The following is a 23,534-nucleotide window of genomic DNA, read 5'->3' as shown; positions in this document are numbered from 1 at the left end:
TTGAAACGCACGAATATTATATATGAGTTTAGTTGTGAAGGGTTCTCACCCGTAGTTGGATGCTCGCATGACACCCGTGGGGGCAAGCCAAAAGGAAAGTGAGATACCTAGAACAACGCATGAGTAATTGAAAATTCATATTTTTTTTCTTTTTATCCGAAATTTATCTTAAAAAGAGAATCTAACGCATTGCTGGTTTAGAAAAAACGGGAATGTTTTGAGAAACGAAAGGAGTTGTTGACAAAAGGTTTGCTGCATCTGAAACTAAACATTAGTCCTTTTACAAAAGAGTCAATTTGAGTTACATTTTCCAAACATTTATCTCAAGCTTATGACTGAATATGATGAGAGGCGAACTTTGCACATTTAAGACAAAAGAGATAACAAAGAATTATTTTGAAATGCTGGAGGACAAGCATTGTTCAAATTTGGGGTTGGTGATAACTTGTAGAAATACAAGTTATTTTTGCTCTTAAGTTGGAACAACTAAGATTTTTAATGATAAATTCTCCCCATTTTTAGTAGAAACGCATGGAATTACTCAAACATTAGCAAACTCATGCAAAAGAAGTTTTATTACTAAATACTGCGGCGCTAACGCATTATATTACAAGATCTTTACAGAAAGCTAACGCATAATCAAGAAGTGTCGCAGGGAAAGCTCTAACGCATGGGCCATGCGTCGAAGGGAGTTCGACGCAGAGAAGATATTGCCTTTTATAAATGTATTTTGCTTGTTAATTGCATGTTATTAAGCCCAATAGATATTTTTTTCGTGGTCCTTTTTTATGGAAATTCAATAATCTTGGTTGAGTTTGATTATATTTACTTGAGATTTAGAGTAGGGTTTGAACTCTCGGACGAGATATTGATACTTTTCTCATCGAGATTACGTACACTCCTCGAGATTATGTATGATTTTAATAAGTTTTTTTGTAAATCTGTATGAATGTTTAGGATGTAGCATATATTTTTTGTTTCAGGGACAAATGGAAGGAGAATGAGAAAGAATATGTAGTGGGCCTAGGTTTGATTGTAGACGTTGAAATAACATATGAGAAGTTTTTATGGGAAATATATAGAATTAGTGGGATAAATTCCATTGAGTTTGATTTGGTTATAAGGTGTTTGTACAATTTAGGTGGAATGTATCTGCTTTTTTTTATTAGTAATAAAAAAAATCTTCATTTTTTCTTAAATGATGACGATGTGTTTCAAATGACTCTTTTGGTGTTGAAGTTATCAATAGTAGAAGTCAATAAATCTAGAAATACGGTCCTGTCATTTCCAGTTCAAATGGCTCAAAATGTTCCCCATTTCCATCTCACCTTGATTTTATTTTCGAATACAATATGGTTTCGAATGACATGTGATCATTAAGACCATTGAATGATAATGTATTTCTGTAAGAATTGGGAGAAGATATGGATGAGTTATTAAATAGGGAGGATGTGGATATATCTGAGGCGGTTGTTAATATTGAGTATGTATATGTTGTAGACATGTCAACGAATTTTGATGTCAACAAAATTTCAAAGTGAAGGGAGACCTCGGACGAAGTGAGGAACTGACATACTTTCTCTTTAGATGAAGAGTTTTTTCGATTAAGGGTATTTTTGTCCTTTCACACGACTGCACCATTTGAATTCTTAACATTTCAGATTCAATCTCGAGGATGATCTTAACCGAGAAAGTTCGAGATAAACTCATTTAAAGGATTTTAAGAAATCATGTTATTTTTGTAATGTCAAAATTTGAGTGTTATTTTGGACAATTTTCGGATGCCTATCCCAGTAACAAAGCCTCTCCTTCGGAAGTCTCAAAAATAATGATTTTTATAGTAAGTTTGAAATTGGCAATTTTTTTTTTCTTAAGTAGAAAACTTTGCTTAGTTACCATCACCAATGAATCCTACAGACGTTTAAATGCGACTTTATATACCAATAACATAAAATTTTACATATATAAATGTATGGCTCTTACAATTTCTTGATCAAACAGCAAAAAAGTAGACATCAGATTGGTTCATATTAATTTATATGTATAGCAAAGTGTGATAGACTCCTATCAATTTCTATTACTAATAGATATTATTATACACTTCTATCAGTCTTTATCAACTTTTGTCAAAGAAGATTAAAATTTTGCTATTTTGTGCAAATAGTTTCCTTTATTTTTCTATTTTTGAAAATCTTCCATTTATAAATATGTTATATCAAACACATTTTCAACTATTGTTTAAATGAGATTCAATCTCTAAAATTGTTGTCAAATACATATATGAAAGCACAAACTATTATTTTCATTGAGTTTTTTATTTTTAAATTCCTATTTTCAAATTATAATGAATTACCAAATATGACGTCAATCATTTGTCATAATCTGACCCGTTCCATAAAAAAGAATAAAAAATAGAAACAAAAACATCCCTCGGTAGAATATTAAATTAGAATAAGGTTAAAATACAATTGATTAACTAATTACTTTGAATAAACATCATTTTCTTTTTTTTTTTTTTTAAATGAAAGTAATAAAAAAAAGAGGGTTGAAACTTGACATCGTGGTTAAATTATTCCAAAAGACAAAAAAATAAAATAAAGTAAAATAAAAATTAAAAAAATCTCCATCCTCCATTGAGAATTTCTCTCTCTTTTTTTTTAATCAAATGTGAATTACCCAAATTACCCTTGAGAGTCCCCAATAATACATACATAGAGCAAATACAGAGATCCGCAGGCTATCAAACAACAATCTGCTGTTTCTTCTCTGTACCACAGGTTCCACTTTCTTTCCTATTTTTCTACAATTATTGATTTTTTTTTCTTTTTTTATTTATTAATATCGTGGATTATATAAATTTGATCATGTTTAATTTCTTCAATTATTTGTATCTGTTAAGTATGTATATACATAATAAAATTCATGGAAAAGTTAGGGACTAATTTGCAATTAATTTGAAGGTGGTATATGAAAAATGGAGAAGGTGGGTAAATATGAAGACAAAAGCATTGAGGTTTTTCTCAAAAACTACAAGCTTGGAAAAATTCTTGGAGTTGGCTCAACTGCAAAAGTTAAGGCTGCAAGGCATAAATTAACTGGACATCAAGTTGCCATCAAGATCCTCAACCATCGCAAAATTGCAAAAATGGGTCTCGAACAAAAAGGTTTCTCTTCTTCGTTATCTATTTATTTACCATTTGTCTGCCACGTAACGGTTTGATTTTTACTTTTATATTTCTTCTCAATTTTTCTATTATGGATTTCATCGATTTTAAAAAAACCATGTTTTTAAAGATTTCTTTTTTCTTTTCTTTTTAAGTTTTTAACTAGTAGATTTGGCTTTTGAAACTGAGTAGAAAGTAAAAATATTTATATGTCCAGTAGTGTTGTAGAAGGATTTTGTGGCTTAATTAGATTGAAAAGAAGAAGAATAATTATGGATAAGAGAAAGATAGAATATCGTATAGTGATTTTATATGTACAAAATCTCTAAAAAAAAACGAGCAACTATATAAAATAAGAGTGAGAAACTTTCTTTTTCATAGAGGAAGAAGAAATTATTCTCTAAAAAAACCTTTCTATTTTTTCTCACATCTTACTGACTTGATTTGAGATGGTTTTTCAATAATGGATATCCCTCGATTTATAATCTAAATAAATTTGATCACCACTCATATAGAAATTCGTATTTGACAATATGAAATATCTAATGATCAGAAATTGACATTGGGAAATATTAAAATATCTAACGACCATAAATTGATCTTAGGATTAAGTGTAAAATCTAATGGTCACAAATTCATTTTACAATCAAATTCAACTTTTCAAAAAAATAAAAAAATAAAAAAATGGTTATAAGCAAATGATTTATCTTCCGTAAGAAGTATACTTTATTTTATTCTAAATGCATCCGGTAATGAAATGTTGAATTAAATAAATGTTGTATAAATGAGTTATTCAAAATGTCAATAAATAGATGTTCATACTAGAAACTTTATTTGAAATTAGTCCACATAAGTATACAACTGAGAATAGGATTTTGAAAATATATTCGAAAGTCAAATCACAATTAAAAAAAAAAAAACTCATTACATATTAAATTATTATTTTTAATTTTATCTTTATTCTTTCATTTGGGAATTGATATTCTTGTTTCTAACGTCCATTGATATTATTCTTACGATAATTTATTTTTAATAAAAACTTAATATTTAATTAAGACAAAAGTATGGATACTACATTTCATATATTATTATTTTGGTAATTGATTTTGAATGATAAAATCGTTAGAAATATTTCTAAAAATAGTAAAATATCATTGTCATTAATAAAAAAATAATGAAATTTTGTTATATTTATAAATAAATTCGACTTATTTTTCTATATTTAAAAACTAATATTTATTATGATCACTTTTAAGTGCTAATTTAAAATAATGGTACATACAAACCTAGACCTATGTATCTATGTAGCAAGATTCAATTCATGCTCTTTTAACTTTAAGACAAGTTTGAATAACCCTTTTTTCGATCTAAAGAAGAATGATAAGAAAATTAGGAATATTCTTTTTTTTTTTTAATTTGAAATCAACGAAGAAAGAATATTTAAAAAAAAAAAATCATAAACACGAAACAGACGATAAGCCATGACAGGCCAAAACATGAGAATTCCTGTCCCAACCTCTTCGTATAAAACATAAACTTGTAGATAACAGCTTCAGCCTCAACACAAATTAGGGACAATGTCATTGCCTTAAAACCAAACGAAGTGGCCTAAATCGTATCAATACAACAATATCACCTCCCCCTCACGACAAGATGTTTCAACATAATAGAGGATTATGGTATTTCAAAAGAACTTAAGAAATACACCCTATGACTAACCTCATATAATGGTGTTATAGAATCGAATAAGTATCGAGATTATCCACAATCCACACACACTTAAAAGAAATCGAGCTCAATAGTTTTCGATTATAATACTTATTTTGATTCCCCCATATAGCCCAAGCCCCGACATATGTGAGGGCAAAGGTCACACTCCGACATTGAAGAAACTCATTTACCCACAAACCGTCATCAAAACTCCTAAAGTCTACATGATTCCAAACTAGTAAGAATATTTTCCAAATTGATCTAGCTCGCTCACAAGAAATCAGAGTACAGTTAGTGTACTCGACCTCATCTCACACTCCTAACAAAAGGGAGAGGTATTGATATGATGTCCACAAAGATTATAACTATTCGATAAAAAAAAAAAATTATGAAACGCCTTCTCCACCAACTATCCCATCTCCTCACACTAGAGGAATGGTGATGATTGCCACACTTAACCAAATACTTTCTGCACATATCATAATGTCAAACCACCTATCGTTTCCCAACCACTGACAGAGGAGAATATTCAAAATAACTTCCCAGACCAATGGATAAAATAAAGGGTTCACCTGTTCCACATCTTACCTGCAGTTATCCAACAAGGTAGAAGTAAATAACTTCTACGCTTTTCCAAAATTTTGGGTGATGATCTTTAAAGAAATGAGTCTAGGGATTCAAAGATCCTCAAAAATCCCCAATCTATTTTTGAAAACTATGCTTGAGTGAGGAAAAGGCCCCAACAAAGCCTTTCCAAAAGTACAGTCTTTGGAAATTAACCTCATAATATTATTTAGAATGAACCATTTGATGGAACAGACACATACGCAACGGAAGAAAAAATAGATCTAAAGTACTCTAATTAGGTTAATTTTAAAGAATAAGCATGCAATTAAAACAAGTAAATAAGGATAGCAGCAATACAACCTTTGTATGCTTGAGTCTTCTCCAAAATATATAGTTCCAATGTCCTCATGAACGGTTCGTAGACCACCACGAGAGTCTTCCCCACTATTTTCTGGTCTTAGAACGAGATGGTGGGAGCCAGTGAGTGACTAATTTGAAGAGGAAAAAGTTAAGTCTTTGAGAGATAAAATTATGAGATTATCACATAATCTCATAAATTTCTACTTGGCCAAGAATTTTAAAATTCATTAAGCTCTTCATTTTAAAGACAATTTCATGCAAAACATGCAATTTTTAGTTGGATGAGAATTTGACAATAAAAAATCCACTAATTCAAAGTGGGATTAATGGGGCAAGTGTTTTCAATTGAAGACAACATTTAGCAATGCAAAAGTCGGCATTTCCCACTCATAAATGTTGAATCTTTCCACTAACATGGTCAAAGGTCAAAGTTTGACTCTCAAAGTCCAAAGTAAAAAGTTTTGACTTTTTAACTTTCAAAGTCAAAAGTCAACAATTTGACTTTCATTACATTTTTTACCTAGTCAACAATTTTGACTTTTAATGTAATTTTGACCAATTCCATTTAATTTCAAAATTAATTTTAATATTAAATAATTAATCAAATAATTTAATTAATTTAATTTAATATTAAATCTAACACTAAGCCCAATCAATATGAATCCCTATTCATAATCTTATTTAAATCTTATTAAATCTTATTTAAATATATCATATTTTCTCTCTCTTTATGTTTAATTTACAATTAAACGTTAGTTTAAATATATCGTATATATTTAACACTTTATTTCAAAAACCGAATTTTTAACACTTCAAATTCGTTCGTCACACTATTCTAAGGTTTACTCCGATATGAGCTAGTAGGGGGACCTCATAGACCTACAGATCATGGGCTCCAACGATTCGAGATTAACTAACTAAACTCTTTAACCAAATTAACCACCATTCGTTAACTACTGGATTACTCCACTAAAGTCTAGTAGTTGCACTTCCGTCACTATAGATATATTATGTCCACTCGATATAACCATGATTAGTAAGTCAACCCTTCACGGGTTGTTCGTAATAATGACTGGATCAAAAGTTGTTTTACGCCTGAGATTGCATCTTGCTCCTTAAGTTCGACTGATCTTTTAATGAACAATTGGTTTGTGATCCAATCACTAAACCAAACCCCTTTCGAGCCAATGAGAGGTTGGGGCCCCTTATTCAAAACCCATAGTCAACATTTAAGGGAAAAATCTCTTTACTATCCCTAAAAATGGGTAGGAGTGAATTCCATCTTGCATCCTATGTCTCTAACTATCTACCTGATCATACCCTTGAAATGTGAGGCTTATTGAGCCGCCGTTGTTAAGCCAACTCTCACCCATGCAAATCTAAGGATAATCCCAAATAAACAGAAGTTCATAGTTAACTTAGGATTAAGGTCAAGTTACCTAGGTCATTGCTTTGAAATAGTCAAACTTAAACAGTAAACAATATTATAAAGTAAGAGTGACTTATTTCTTGGTTCGATCTTATGCAAACTTATTGCATAGGACGCCCCTCGCTCCTCATGTCAATACATGAACGAATCAGGATCACTTTGTTTGTAGCACTTTACAACAAATTATAACAACTACAGAGTGGGCTACATCAGATAGTGTTACCCTAATAAGGTACCTAGCCTTACTGGTGTACTATAGACCATTCTGGCTATTTACTGAACTTGATTCACTCTTATGTCTCCACATAAAGTTCATGTATTTATATAATAGCCATGGATCTTTAGTTTATTAGATTTCATCCTTACAAGTGCAATTCACATATTCAACAACAGTTTTATTAAATAAATGTCATTAACATATTTGATAATAGAATATATTTAACAATACAAACCGCGAGTTTTAAAACATACAACCCTACACCATTATATTGATCTCAACATTAAAATAGAGAATAAAATATAAATTGATTATGAGTTATAAAAGTCGAGGGGGGAAAGATATTTAGACACTGAAGTTTGTAGTCCCATTATAAAAGTCCAGGGGAAAAAGATATTTAGATATTTAGGTAGGAGTTCACAACTCACTCAGAATTAAGGTCATGTTACCTATAGTGATCCTAGTGAAATGAAAGTATCAATTATGAACGGTGTTATATAATGAGACTAAATATTTCGTGGTCCGATCTTATAAAAACTTATTTGTATAGAATATCCCCGCTCGCATATCTAATATACGAATGATCAGGATCATATCATTTGTAGCACTTTACAACATTTGTAACATCTACAAAGCAGGTCATACTCGTAGTGTCACCAGGATAAGGTATCCAACTTTATCCATATACTACAGACCATTTAAGTTATCACTTAAACATGATCCACTTGGATGTTTCCACATACATGTTTAAGTTACAATGATAACCATGGATCTTAATTTATTGGTATGCGATTAATGCAACTAAAATATCAAATATTTTATAGACTGAAGTGAATAAAATATCATATATTATAAATCGCATAATGTTTGTTCACACAAGTATGTTTACAAACTATAGGATCCTACGAGATTTAGGACATCGACCCCAACAATGCTTTCTTTCCTAACTCTTAAAATATTCTAAAGTTGTGCTCTTTTTGGGACATAATATAAAAAATCTCAAATCTTCTCAAGAATAATAATTCCAATAATAATGTTACATATATAAATTCTTTGACAAATCATAAAACATTTTTCTCCAATAATCACGAATATATCAACAATATTACTAAAACAATTCAAAGTAAAACCTTAAAAGTTTTACAATTTCATCCTTTTAAATTTCAGGATACTAAATCAAAATCTAAATTTAGATAACGTAGGTTATTATCTTCATAATTCAAAATTTTATTTTATTTTAATAGTAAAAGCATTTAGGAGGAATTTGGATCATAAGCCTTCCCGATCTCTACTTGACTTGAAATGGTTTCGTCGTTGCATTAGTAACTATTAAATACCCACAACATAAAAAAGCTTCACTAAATTGCTCAAATCCTTAATTGGTCTTTAATAATTGGGGTCACCATTTTCACGATTTTAAACTCTAGTTTTCCTACCAATGCCATAATTTAAGAACAAAGTTTCCAATTAGTTTACTTGTGTCCATCTTTAAAAGAAAAAAAATATATTCTTCATAACCGAAACTCAACGTCCTTCTTTCTTAGGAAGAACTTGAAATTTGAGCTACCAAATGGTCTCTTTTAAATTCCTTCTTCCCAAACACCCATTAACATTACCCTAATTTAAGCTAAGCTTTGGAGTTTCACCCTAAGGAAGAGGAACCATCCAATACTCAATCTTTATCATTTAGATCCCATGAAAAACTTTAAACAAAAGAAGAAGGAAAAAAAAAAAAAAAAAAGAAAAAGAAGAACCCACTAAAATAACTCATTCTTTAATTTCCACTCCCAAGAGAAAACCTCAAGCAAAAGGAAATTTAAAAACTTACTCGAATGTTGAACTCTTCTTAATATTACTCTTCTCTTCAAGTGTAGCAACAAGAAAACCCCAAAAGGTCTTCTTCTTCCCTTTCTATTTCTCACCCTCATCTCTTTCTCATTCTTTCTCCCCAAAAGAACGTGGGTTTCTAAAAATATTTCTAGATTTTTTTTTAAATAAATTGGCTTTATGTCCCTTCCCCTCTTTCTTTTATAAAAAAATAATTTTCATCATTTTTTCCTTGGAAATAAAGTTGGCAACGGGGTGGGGTCGGGGATGTACTCCCCGTCCCCGTCCCCGCGGAGATTTTTAATCCTCTTCTCCTCCCCATTTCCCGTTTTGAGAAGTCGGGGTTGGGGTCGGAGAATCCTGTTCGGAGATCGGGTCCCTACGGGAAAAAATTCCCCGCTCATTTGTTTTTCTTTTTAATTTTTTTATTTAAAATCAATAATTTTTTGTATTTCTAATGAAATGATATACTTTTTAGGTAACAAGTTAGTATTTTTTTTATTTATTAATTTAATAATAAAAAATATTTTAACATTTCTTTATTTTAAAATTTAATAAAAAGTTAAAGTTAATTATATAATGAAAAAAATTTAAAAATTAAAAATAAATAAAAATAGTAGCAATTGGGTGTTACAGAGGGGATTGATCTCGCTAGCAAATATCATCAACCCATTGAGTGAGAGAGTGATTCTATGGTCGATAGATCCTGAGCTCTTCATCTTCGTAGACTAGACCCTAACACTTAGTCTTTTCTTCTTGTTTTTGTGGACTTCTATCTATTTGCGAGCTAGTTAGCTTGGCTCATTTTGTATTGTTTCTGGCTTATGGGGCCTTAGTAATGAAATAAGTTTACCTTTCTTTCAACTCTTCGCTTTCGTGTTTCAAGTTGTGTTCACTTGGTCTGCCGATTCTGTGTGGATTCAACCATCTGTCGTTCCTCTAGTTTGTCATCCAACTTCCCCTAGCAGGTCAGGGGTAGCTTGAAGGCTAGCCCTAGCCTGACTTTGATGGGATATCGGAGCAAGCCTAAAACAAAGCTGAAGTGATGCTAAGATTGTGAACGTTGACAGGAATCATATCATTGTAAAGAGCGGTAGGTAAACCATTGATCGCTTCAAAAACCACTCTCATCGTTAGATTATGTTTTGATCAGACACTTGGGGTTGCGCATGCAGGGGTATAAATTATGTACCTCTAAAGTCTTCGTTCATTAGCAAAAAATGGCTTATTTTCTTTTTTTTATTATTATATCTTTGTTGAGTCTTCAGAGGGAGCACCATCTTTTACAGCCTCGTCAAGATTCTGTAGTCTGATTTACAATGGCTCAAGCTTCTATCTCAACTAGTCTTTTTTTTCCCCCCTTTTTTTAGCTCAGCTCCTATGTACATAGTTATTGTCAAGGTATCGAGCGGAAAGGAGCAGTTAAACGGTCAATTTCTCTTGTTTCTTTTATTTATCTTTTGCCCTCTCCAAGCTTGCCATGTGACCACTTGTGTATGTTTCATTCTTTCATGTAAATTTTCTATATTACCCCTCAGTCTTTAGGGTTTACTATTCTTCCCTTGTATAAAGAGGATATGATACCTCAAATGTAAAGTGTGTGGAAATATATTGGAGAATACAAAAAAGGCTCTTACTAAATGGTCTGAGTATCTCTCCTTCTTCCCTCTGTCTTACTCTCAACACTGAAAATTCAACTTGGTAGTAGAGTAGCAATGGCCAACGCCTTCCCTTCAATCAACTCAAGTGGACAAGCCTCAAACCCTACATATAGCAATCCGCCCCTAAACCAACTCCTATACCAAATCACCTCCATCAAGCTTGACAAAAGCAACTTTCTTCTTTGGAAAAACCTGACCCTCCCCATTCTAAAAAGCTATAAGTTGTTCAGCTACCTCACCGGAGAGAAAATATGCCCACCTATGTTTGTCCAACAAAACGATGCAACCATCACGCCATCGCCAACCCCAAAGGTACTACTCACAGAAGCTAAAGAGTCGGGGGAGTCAAGCTCAGTGCCTTGTACCCAGACCATTGTTAACCCACTTCATGAGTCCTGGACAGCAATGGATCAACTTCTTCTGGGATGGCTCTATAACTCCATGACTTCAGAGGTTGCCACATAAGTTACGAGTCACGAGACTGCTAAAGGGCTATGGGATGCTCTATAAGAGCTATTTGGAGTTCAATCCCATGCTAAGGAAGACTATTTAAGGCAAGTTTTTCAATCCATTCGCAATGGGTCAATGAAGGTGAATGACTACCTATGAACCATGAAATCCCACGAAAACAACCTAGAGCAAGTAGGGAGTCCAGTTGCCTTATGGGCTCTGATTTCTCAAGTGTTGTTGGGTCTTGATGAAGAATACAACCCACTCGTTGCAACAATGCAAGGAAAAATTAATGTTAAGTGGACCGATATTCAATTAGAAATTCTAATCTATTTAAAACAACTCGAACATTAGAACACTTAGAAAACTAGATCATTCAGTGGATCCACCTCCATCAACATGACCACCAGCAAAAATCCCAATACAGGAAATAAAAAATCAAACCAGAGTCAGTTCAATGGCAGCAGACCTTCTCAACAGCATAACAACAACCAACGTGGAAACTGGCGCAACAGAGGCAGAAGGCGATGGAACAATCGTCCGGTTTTTGGGTATATGCCCTAGTTTATTGTATTCATATGTTTATTGTACTCATATGTCTAATTACACGCTAATTTCTTTTAATTAAAACGAAATTATGCATGTAATTGAAGGAAAAACAGTAATTAAAAAGGGATGAGATACAACTTTTGTAGCTCCTGAACAACGCTTTTCCTCGTCGAATCTCGACCCGAACTCTTCTAGAACACTACTAGAGTTGACCTACTATCCTCTGGACTCAAAACCGGATTGTGGGACCCGGTGGATGAAGAACCCCGAGAGAGAGAGAAAAAAGATGGAAAAAAGGAATGAATTTGGGTTTTGGTTTGGGTTTTCTTTTTAAAATTTACACACAGAAAAGAGGTTTTTTTCCAGCCCAAATTAAAAAAAAAATTGGCAAATTGTCAAAAGTCTTTAATTTAAAATCAAAAGCCCATTTTATAGAAAAAAAACCATGCAATAATTGCATGAACCAAATCCATAAAAACCCAACACCTATAATCCACTATCTTAGTGGGCTTAATGTCTCCACTGTAAGCCAACACCTAGCCCACTATTTTGTTAGTGGAATTATCTAACAAAATTTTGGATTTTCCCACTAACTTTAGTCAAAGGGCAAAATAGTCATTTGGTCAAAGTCAAATTTTGACCAAAAAGTGAACATTTTGACTTTTTATGTTTTTTTTTCGTGTTGTCTAATTTTGACCTCTCGAGCATGAATCCACATTCATTTTCTCGAATTTCAAATCACATTTGAATATAAGGTTGGTCAAAGTTTGACTTTTCAAAGTCAAAAGTCAACTCTTTGATTTTTACATCTTTGACCATTTCCATCATTTTCGAGCTTCCGAATATGAATGTATCATATTCTTCATATTTAAATCATATTTAAATATTAAAGTTGTATCTCTAAACTGAAAATTCCGACCACTATATCACATATACTTGTTGGTTCTCTCTCTTCACCTAATGCGAACAATTCGAATTATTTTACCATACTGTTTTAAGTTTATTCCATATGAGCTAGTAGGGGAACCTAATGAACCTATAGATCATGGACTCTAACGATCCGAGATTAGCTTGCTAAACTCTTTAGACGGAGCTAATCAGTATTCGTTAACTAACGGGTCATTCCACTATAGTCCCGTAGTTGCACTCCCTTCACTATAGATATATTTGTGTCCATTTGATATAACCATGATTATTAAGCTAATCCTTCACAGGTTATTCGTAATCTCGTCTGGGTCATAAAAATCGTTTTACCCCCAAGACTACATCTTGTTCCTAAAATTCCACTAATCCTCTAATGAACAATTGGTTTAAGGTCCAACCTATAAACCGAATCCTTCTCGGGCCAAGGATAGGGTGGGGCCCCTTGTTCAAGACCTGGATTTAGTACTAAAGGGAACAACCTATCTACTATCCCTATAACGGGTAGGAGTGAATTCCGTCTTGCACCCTATGTTCTGTTCTTGATAAACATATGAGTACAATAAACATATGAATGGACAATAAACATATGTTCTGTTCTTAATATCACAATGTTGAATTTAAGTGATAAACATATGAGTACAATAAACATATGAATACAATAAACTAGGACATATACCCAAAAGTTCTCCCACTTGTCCTAGTTTACAAACTTCGTAGACCTAGACTCTATTAGTGACCTTCAAACACTTTAGCCATGAGGGCCTTTGCAGAAGGATCAGCAATGTTTTGCTCAGAAGATATCTGGGTTACTACAACATCTCCACGGTGTACAATCTCTCGGATCAGAGGGTATTTGCGCTCAATATGCTTACCACGATTGTGGCTTCTTGGTTCTCTTGAATTTTCAACTGCACCACTATTATCACAATATAAGGTGATAGGCAAATGCATATTTGGAACAACTTCCAAATCTGTCAAGAATTTCCTCAATCATACTACTTTCTTTGTTGCTTCACAAGCAGCTACGTATTCAGCTTCCATTGTGGAGTCCACAATACAGTTTTGCTTCACACTTCTCCACACTACTGCTCCTCCGTTAAGAGTAAACATTGATCCAAGTGTAAACTTTCTAGCATTTTTATCGGTTTGAAAATCAGAGTCAGTGTATTCAGTAAGGATCAAATTCTCAGTACCATACACGAGCATGTAGTTCCTTGTTCTCCTAAGATACTTGAGGATATTTTGAATGGCAGTCCAATGATCATATCCATGATTGGACTGATACCTACTGACTAGTACATAACATTGCATACATCAGGCTCCCTACTGCAGAAGCATAAGGAATGCGTCTCATATCCTCAACCTCTTGAGGTATCTTAGGACATTGATCCTTTGACAAATGAATTCCATATCTGTAAGGTAACAGACCTCTTTTGGAATTCTGCATCTTATACCTAGATAATATTTTGTCTATATAAGTTGCTTGAGACATGGCTAATGTTCTGTTCTTGCGGTTCTGAATAATCTGAATCCCGAGAACATACTACGTATTCCCCAAATCTTTCATTTTGAACTACGTTGCTAGCCATTTCTTGATGTCAGTTAGGTAACCTACTTCATTCCCAATGAGTAGAATATCGTCAACATATAAAACTGAGAACGTTATAATAGAATTAAGATCTTCTTGTAAACACAAGGTTCGTCAACATTCTGTTCAAAGCTATAAGATTTGATCGCAGTATCAAATCTTATATTCAAGGATCTAGAAGCTGTTTCAACCCATAAATGGATTTCTGAAGCTTACAAACCTTTTGTTCTTGACCCTGTGCAATAAACCCCTCTGGTTGAGCCATATAGATACTCTCCTCAAGATCTCCGTTTAGAAAGGTTGTCTTGACATCCATCTGCCAAATTTCATAATCATAAAAGGTGGTAATGGATAAGATTATTCTAATCGACTTAAGCAGGGCAACGGGAGAGAAAGTTTCTTCATAGTCCACTCCCTCTCTCTAGGTATAACCCTTTGCCACAAGTCGAGCCTTAAAAGTCTGTACTTTACCGGCTTGGTCTCGTTTTCTCTTGTAGATCCACTTACAACCAATTGGTTTTACATCATTTGGTTGATCTACAAGTTCTCAGATAGAATTGAAGTATATAGACTCCATTTCGAGGTCCATGGCTTTGACCCACTGATCACAGTTCACATCTTTTATCGCCTGTTTATAGGTCGATGAATCCTCTATGCCGTCATCAGGTATGACAACTTGTGTTTCTATTAAACCCAAGTAACGGTTAGGCTGATGAACAACCATCCCACTACGTCAAGGCATTCTCAACTCTTGAGAAGGATGTGACTGACCAGATGTACTAGTTTTATCTACTACTTTAGTAGATGAGTTAGCTCTATCTGTAGCGTTTTTGGAAATTTCATTCAATACTAGTCTACTGCGAGGTTAATGACTTCTTATGTGGTCGTCCTCTAAGAATATGGAATTTGTCGATACAAATACCTTATTCTCTTGAGGATCATAAAATAGTCCACCTTTTGTTTCTTTTGGATAACCTACAAATAGGCATAGTTTTGAACAATGTTCCAATTTTTTAGGATTTTGCACCAACACGTTTATGGGGCATCCCCAAATCCTAAAGTGACATAAACTGCCTTTACGCCCTTTCCATAGCTCATGAGGTGTTTCTGAACACTTTTAGAGGGAACGTTATTCAAAATATAGACAGCAGTCTCTAATGCATGTCCCTAAAAAGAATCAGGTAACTCAGCAAAGCTCATCATTGAGCGAACCATGTCCAACAAGGTTTTGTTTCTTCTTTTAGATACACCGTTCTGCTGAGACATATTAGGTGTAGAGAGTTGTGACTTGATTTCATGTTCAATCATATAGTCCTGGAATCTTAAGTCCATGTATTCCCCACATCGATCTGATCGTAGTGTCTTAATTGTTTTACCTAACTGGTTTTCAACCTCAGCCTTATATTCCTTGAACTTTTCAAAAGAATCAAACTTGTGATGCATTAGGTAAATATGACCATACCTTGAATAATCATCAATAAAACGGATGAAATATTCATACCCACCTCGAGCTTTGACATTCATCGGTCTACAGAGGTTTGAATGTACGAGCTCTAAGGGTATTGTGGGTCTGAGACCTTTTCCAATAAAAGATCTCTTAGTCATTTTTCCCTCAAGACAAGACTCACATGGAGGTAAAGAATTGTCTTCTAACTGATTTAGGAGTCCATTCTTAACCAATCTCTCAACCCTTTTGAGATTTATGTGGCCAAGTCTTAGGTGCCATAGATAGGCATTAGAAGAAACTTTTTCTCTTTTATTCTGAGTTTCGGCTGTTCTAAACATCTCAGTATTTAAGACAAATTTTGCTTTAGTTGGTCTTAACTTATATAAGTTTTTTTTAAATATAGCAGAACAAATTTGAATACCTTTTCTGAAGATGAACGCTTCATTAACTTCAAAAGATATTTTATACATTTGTTCCATAATACAACCGATAGATATTAAATTCCTCTTCATAAGAGGTGCATACAAAAAATCTTTAAGTATGATATATCTATCGTCGAAAAACAACTTCAAGTCTCCCACTGCTTCGGCTGAGAGAACCTCTCATGTTCCAACCTTGAGGGTGATCTCGCCTTCTTCAAGCTTTTTCCAAGAACTAGTTTCCTGAAAAGAGAAGCAAATATGATTAGTGGCTCCTAAATCCAATATCCAGGTTGAGGTATCATCCTCCACTAAACATGTCTCAGCAACTAGTAAATCATATTTACCTTGTGCTTCTTTCAAGGGAGGGGCCTAAGACAAATCTCAAGTCATCCATGACTAGTGTTGAATTCAGATTGTTTTTCCATGTTGAGTAATTATCGCCGTTTAGTTTCTCGGAAGCTAAGAGTTGATTTAAAGAACTAGTCATGCTGAAAAGAAAAACATATCCTTTTTACTAAAAAACATTAATCTTTCAAATCCAATCAAGTTTAGCAAAAAAAATAATAATGTACCCTTCATTATTATATTTTGCAACGATATTTCAATGGTTTAGAATAACCTCCACCAAGGGGTGATCGACTATTCCTCCATTGAACCAAGACTATCTTGACTAGATACCATCACCAGAATAACTCTTATTCCTATTGTAACTCAGTTATCTCTACTTTGGTCAAGAATTTACTAACACTTAGTAATTCTCGTAAGTGTGACCCTCCATTTTCAGACCTCAAAGATCAGAATCATTATGCTCCCGAAGTTGGAAAGACAAGAATGAAAACGGACATGAGAGACCTTATCAATTTCTAGAGTTCGTGGAGTTCCGAATCCTATATAACAACCCTTCGATTGGTAAGGTCGCTCCAGGGAAGACATGCAGGCGCATTATAGGAATCTCACGGTGTGACCTAATGGAAGAGACCGTAGGATGTGTTGACACACTTCCTTCTCCCACTTACTGTGAACAACTTCCCTTATTCACCTTGGTATTGACTCATGCAAACACTCTCTGTGGAGTCCGCTCCTAGGGCGGCCCAAAGCCAAGCATGAATCTCACGGTGTGAACTCTTAGGGACGCTAGAGTTAAAAGTACATTACTTCTCTGCAGCTGAAGTGTTCTAGACGGTTAGGGTATAAAATATTTAGCGATACATTTCGGCTAACTAAACATATCCTAAGTCTAGGTGATTCATCTGAGTATAACTTTTATACTGAATTTTTAATCTACGATGTGTAGGTGATAAACAAATTTTATTACCTCACACCGTTCACGTATGCTCATAAAACCAGTTTAACCTAACTCAGACGTCGGCTCGATCTCCAGGTAGTAGATGTTCCGTGAACCGTCAACTTAAAAACATTCAACCTTAGTCATCTTATCTGACTTTTTGCCAAGATCTTGCCTGGTGACTTTTCTTGTAACTACGGTTTTAAAAGATATCGACCTATTTTCTATGAAAATTAGGATTGGTCGATGGTTAACCCTAAATGAGCATGCATCTTATCTTTGTTATAGATTTTAGAAGTCTAGGTTATTTTATAATAATTATAACCCTAGAGCATTCATCTATTACATGCTTCCTTCAATCAAACATGCTTTAATATAACACTTATATTAAAACTATGCATGCATAGTATATATTTTATAACACATAGTATATATTTTATAACACTTATAAGATATAAAAAATGCATGTCACATGCTTTTCCTATGGTAGGATTTTAAAACTATATGGCATAATATGCACACATAATGAAACAACATTATACATCACATGTATAATAGGTAAACAACACTAAAGTGAACCGATTTTGGAATTAAAAACAAATAAATAACTAATTTATTACAAAATTCAGCAACCAGCTTCCCGGAATCGGCTTCAAACACTTTGAACCATCTTGAACCGGCCCAAAAACTCCAAAAAACCAAGTTGAACCGGTCAAATTGGCTCAACAAGGTCAAACGGATCGGTCTAGACCGTTGGACCGGCTGGTCAATGGCCGCCGGTGCAGTCAATGGAGGCGTGGGTCGGGTTGGGTCGACGGAACGCACGGGTTGCAAGCAGCAGACAAATGCGCTAGCCAGCTACGAATTGGCTCGGGCGGAGCTGGCGACAGGACTGGTTCGGGTCACGAAACGGATGGACACTTCATCGACAGCTGGCATGCACGGGCTACACCAAACCGGGTCGCATTCAAACTGGTGGGCTGGGTTTGGGAGCTTCTCTCAGGTCTGGAAGCAGAATTTGGGTCTGTGAACAAATTTTCTCCATTTTTGCTGCTGTTCTCTCTCCCGAAATCAAGAAATTACAGCCTAATTTCAACTCTAATGACCCTAACAAATTAACTCTAATGACTCCAACAAATTTACAGACCCTTTTTCACACATTAATGCTCATAAACATGTGAGCAATTACAAATTTCCACAAGAAATTTAGAGAAAAACAATGTCAAAATCATAATAAATCCACTTTAGTCCACATTTCATTCAACACTTGAATAGATAGGAAAAAAACACCCACCAAAAGTAATTGAGCGTAATTTTAGCATGCTCTGATACCACATGATGGAACTCAAGACATACGCAGTGGAATTAGGATCTAATTATACTCTAATTGCTTTTAATTAAAAGGAAATTATGCATGCAATTGAAGGAAAAACAGTAATTAAAAAGGGATGAGATACAACTTTTGTAGCTCTCGAACAACGCTTTTCCTCGTTGAATCTCGACCCAAACTCTTTCGGACCACCACTAGAGTTGACCTACTATCCTCTGGACTCAGAACCGGGTTGTGGAACCCGGTGCATGAAGAACCTCGAGAGAGAGAAAAAAGATGGAAAAAAGGAATGAATTTGGATTTTGGTTTGGGTTTTCTTTTTGAACATCACACAAAGAAAAGAGGTTTTTTTCCAGCCCAAATTAAAAAAAAAAAAAATTGGCAAATTGTCAAAAGTCTTTAATTTAAAATCAAAAGCCAATTTTATAGAAAAAAAATCATGCAACAATTGCATGAACCAAATCCATAAAAACCCAACACCTATAATCCACTATCTTAGTGGGCTTAATGTCTCCACTGTAAGCCAACACCTAGCCCACTATTTTGTTAGTGGAATTATCCAACAAAATTTTGGATTTTCCCACTAACTTTAGTCAAAGGGCAAAATAGTCATTTGGTCAAAGTCAAATTTTGACCAAAAAGTGAACATTTTGACTTTTTATGTTTTTTTCGTGTTGTCTAATTTTGACCTCCCGAGCATGAATCCACATTCCTTTTCTCGAATTTCAAATCACATTTGAATATAAGGTTGGTCAAAGTTTGACTTTTCAAAGTCAAAAGTCAACTCTTTGATTTTTACATCTTTGACCATTTCCATCATTTTCGAGCTTCCGAATATGAACGTATCATATTCTTCATATTTAAATCACATTTAAATATTAAAGTTGTATCTCTAAACTGAAAAATCCGACCACTATATCACATATACTTGTTGGTTTCTCTCTCTTCACCTAATGTGAACAATTCGAATTATTTTACCATACTGTTTTAAGTTTATTCCATATGAGCTAGTAGGGGAACCTAATGGACCTATAGATCATGGGCTCTAACGATCCAAGATTAGCTTGCTAAACTATTTAGACGAAGATAATCAACATTCGTTAACTAACGGGTCATTCGAATATAGTCTCATAGTTGCACTCCCCTCACTATAGATATATTTGTGTCCATTTGATATAACCATGATTAGTAAGCTAATCCTTCACAGGTTATTCGTAATCTTGGCTGGGTCATAAAAATCGTTTTACCCCCAAGACTACATCTTGTTCCTAAAGTTCCACTAATTCTCTAATGAACAATTGGTTTAAGGTCCAACCTATAAACCGAATCCCTCTCGGGCCAAGGAGAGGGTGGGGCCCCTTGTTCAAGACATGGATTCAGTACTAAAGGGAACAACCTATCTACTATCCCTATAACAGGTAGGAGTGAATTCCGTCTTGCACCCTATGTTCCCAGCTATCCACCCGATCTTACCCTTGAAATGGGAGGCTTATTGGGCCAGCGATATTGAGCTGCACTCACCTATGCAGATCTAAGGATAATTCCGAGTGAACAGGAGTTCATAGTTAGCTCAGGATAAAGATTAAGTTACCTAGGTCATCAATTAACGAAATAGTCAGTTTTATACATAAAACGACATTTAGAACGTAAAAAGTGACTATTTCATGGTTCAGTCTTATGTAAACTCTTTACATAGAATGCTCCCACTCACATATCTCTATATGAACGATTCAGGATCACATCGTTTGTACTAACTACAAAGTGGGCCGCATCCATAGTGTCCCCAGAATAAGGCGCCCAACCTTATTCATATACTATAGACCATTTTGGCTATATATTTGAACTTGATCCACATTTATGTCACTACATAAAGTTCAAACTTCATTGAATAGCCTCAAAACCTTAGTTTATTGGATTCAAGATTACAATTTCAATAACAACTTTATCGAGAAAGAAAAAAAATAAGTTTATTAATTTACAAACTACGAGTTTTAGGACATAAAATCCAACACTAGTATGTCAAATATGCTCCAAACTGGAACACACTGCCCCTCAATGTTATCAGCTACTCAACTGACAGTTTGGTCCAAATGCTCATGGAGAACAATCGAGCAGATGACCCTTCTTCTCGAGGAAACAAAATCCTAATCAAGTCCCCAATTCCTAATGGCCTCCTCTAAATCAGGTGTTTGTCGCAACCCAAAGCACCAATCCTTTTGTTGCAACACCTGAGTCAGTGATTGATCCAAGGTGGTATATTGACAATGGAGCCTCCAACCATGTAGCCTCTGATCACAGCAGTATGACCAACCTTTATGAATATTTAGGTAATGAAAGAGTGATTTTTGGTAATGTAACCTCTCTACCCACAACTCACATCGGTTCATGTTGCATTTCTACTAATGATTGCTCATTGAGTCTTCATAATGTGCTATGTATGCCTACCATTGCAAAGAATCTCATAAGTGTGTCTAAACTCTTAGAAGGTAACAGAGTCATAGTTGAATTTCACTCTTGTTACTGTCTTATTAAGGCTATCAATACCAGCCAAGTGGTGCTGAAGGGGGAGCTTGACGATGGACTGTATAAACTAGCTTCAAGTAGATCCATTGGTAGTACTTCATGTGTGGAATGCAACAACTTGAAGTCGGATAAGAAGATCATGGCATGCTCTATCGTAGTTAACAATATGAGTGTCAATGCTGTGTCTAAATGATTTTGCATAGAAGGCTTAGACACCCTTCCCTTAAAGTCCTTAATGATGTAATCAAACTTTTCAATCTACCATTGAAAGCCAATGAAGAAAATTTATTTTGTGAAGCTTGCAAGTTTGGAAAGTCCTATGCTCTTCCTTTCTCTCCTTCTACCTCTCATGCTGGCTCTCCTTTTGAACTGATCCATTCAAACTTGTGGGGGCCTGCCCCTATTATCTCTACTGCAGGTTATCGTTATTATATACATTTTATTGATGACTTTAGCAAATTTGTATGGATCTACACACTCAAGCTAAAGAGTGATGTCCTTGCTACCTTTTACCACTTTATTACCTTTGTCAAAACTCACTTTGGGGTGGAAGTCGAATCTCTACAAATTGATAATGGAGAAGAGTATGTGAAAATTCACAAGGTATGTATTGAAATGGGCATACTGTCTAGATATTCTTGTCCTTACACCTCTTCACAGAATGGTAGAGCTGAAAGAAAGCATAAGCATATTGTAGAGATGGGCCTCACTCTACTTGCTCAAGCATCTATGCCACTACACTTCTAGTGGGATGCCTTTATGAAATCCACACTCATCATCAATGGCCACCCAACCCCAGTCCTTAAAGGAAAAGCTTCCATGGAAGTTTTGATAAAAAAGACCTTCAACTTCACTGATTTACGCTGCTTTGGGTGTGCCTGCTACACTTGCCTGCGACTCTACAACACACACAAGCTTCAGTTTTGATAAGAGAAATGTGTTTATTTAGGACCCAGCCTAGTGCACAAGGGGCACAAATGCCTCAACAGTAATGGTAGGGTATTTATTTCCAGACATGTTGAATTTGATGAATCTTCCTTTCCTTTTGCAATAGGTTTTGGCTCAAGTCCTGAGTTCTCACTACAACTCAGCCTATCCTCCACTTCTTGGCTATCAAACCCACCGTGGGCTCACTCTACTTCCCCAACCTATCCATCTCACTTACCCCCAATCCCAACTCATAATTTTCCTACATTCCGTGCACGCCCACTTTTTCAGCCCAACCCTTCCCCCATCTCTGCCCCTAGTCCAAGCTCAAGTTTCTCAACACCCACTTTCTCGCCTCCTCCTCACTCATTAATCCACTCTACTCCTCGACTGACTGAATGTCAGTCCCATGAATTTTTCTCAGAAATTGATCTTATGTCACACAACGCATGGATGCATATGATGCAAGGTTCAAATCCATGTGATACTACTTCTAGAAATGAGTTAATTAACAATGTTCTTGTAGTATGCTGTGTGTTGTCACAAGTTTCCTTGCATTGAAACCAAGTATAATTTCAATGCAAGTTTCTCGGTGTGATTCGAGGTCGAACATAGGGACTGTTTGAGGTTATTGCATTATGCTTGTGATACATGCGACCAGGGGTTTTCAATTAATAAAAGTTGTTGTGTACAAGAATATAAACATGTGATAAAGTAAAGTAAGCGGTAAAGATGCGATAATAAAATAAATTGCGTTAAAGTAAATTGCGTTAAAGTAAATCTAAGCTAAGATGATACAAGATACAGGTCTCATGATGCAAGATACTGAGGTCAAGGCTGGCTGTGAAGGTTATGCAAAGATCGTGTAATGCAGTGACAAGACTTATGTACGAAGTAGAAACAGAAAAGATAATTAATACAAACATCGCAAGTTCCTTAATTGCATTAAAGGCATAAATACGGTTCCGATTTTCCCATGACGTACACCTCTCGATGACCGGTCACGTTCCCACATCTCTGTGGTGAAACAAGGACAAACGTAATGAACGCAAGGTTGCTTCCATCTCTGGAAGTACTTCTTGCTTTAGCTAACGCATTCTTCTAACCTTCTCTTGACAAATCAGAATGACATCTTCACTTCTGCTCTCACAGGT

General features: G+C 34.8%; 1 protein-coding gene across 2 annotated transcripts in view; it reads left to right on the top strand.

Moving 5' to 3' along the window:
• Positions 1–2,717: 2,717 nt before the first annotated feature.
• The window catches only part of LOC120081788 (SNF1-related protein kinase catalytic subunit alpha KIN10-like), a 95,967-nt gene continuing 75,150 nt past the window's right edge, over positions 2,718–23,534 (top strand). For both annotated transcript variants that reach the window (XM_039036950.2, XM_039036949.2), the window contains exons 1-2: positions 2,718–2,777; positions 2,961–3,164. In XM_039036950.2, the coding sequence (XP_038892878.1) occupies positions 2,975–3,164 (190 nt within the window). In that variant the 5' untranslated portion in view covers positions 2,718–2,777; positions 2,961–2,974. The remainder of the gene's footprint in view (positions 2,778–2,960; positions 3,165–23,534) is intronic.

Source organism: Benincasa hispida, chromosome 7, assembly GCF_027475165.1.
Source record: "Benincasa hispida cultivar pf3 chromosome 7, pf3_genome.v1.1, whole genome shotgun sequence".
Lineage (NCBI taxonomy): Eukaryota > Viridiplantae > Streptophyta > Magnoliopsida > Cucurbitales > Cucurbitaceae > Benincasa > Benincasa hispida.
Note: the sequence above shows the minus strand (reverse complement) of the source record. Positions and strands in the feature narration are given on the sequence as shown.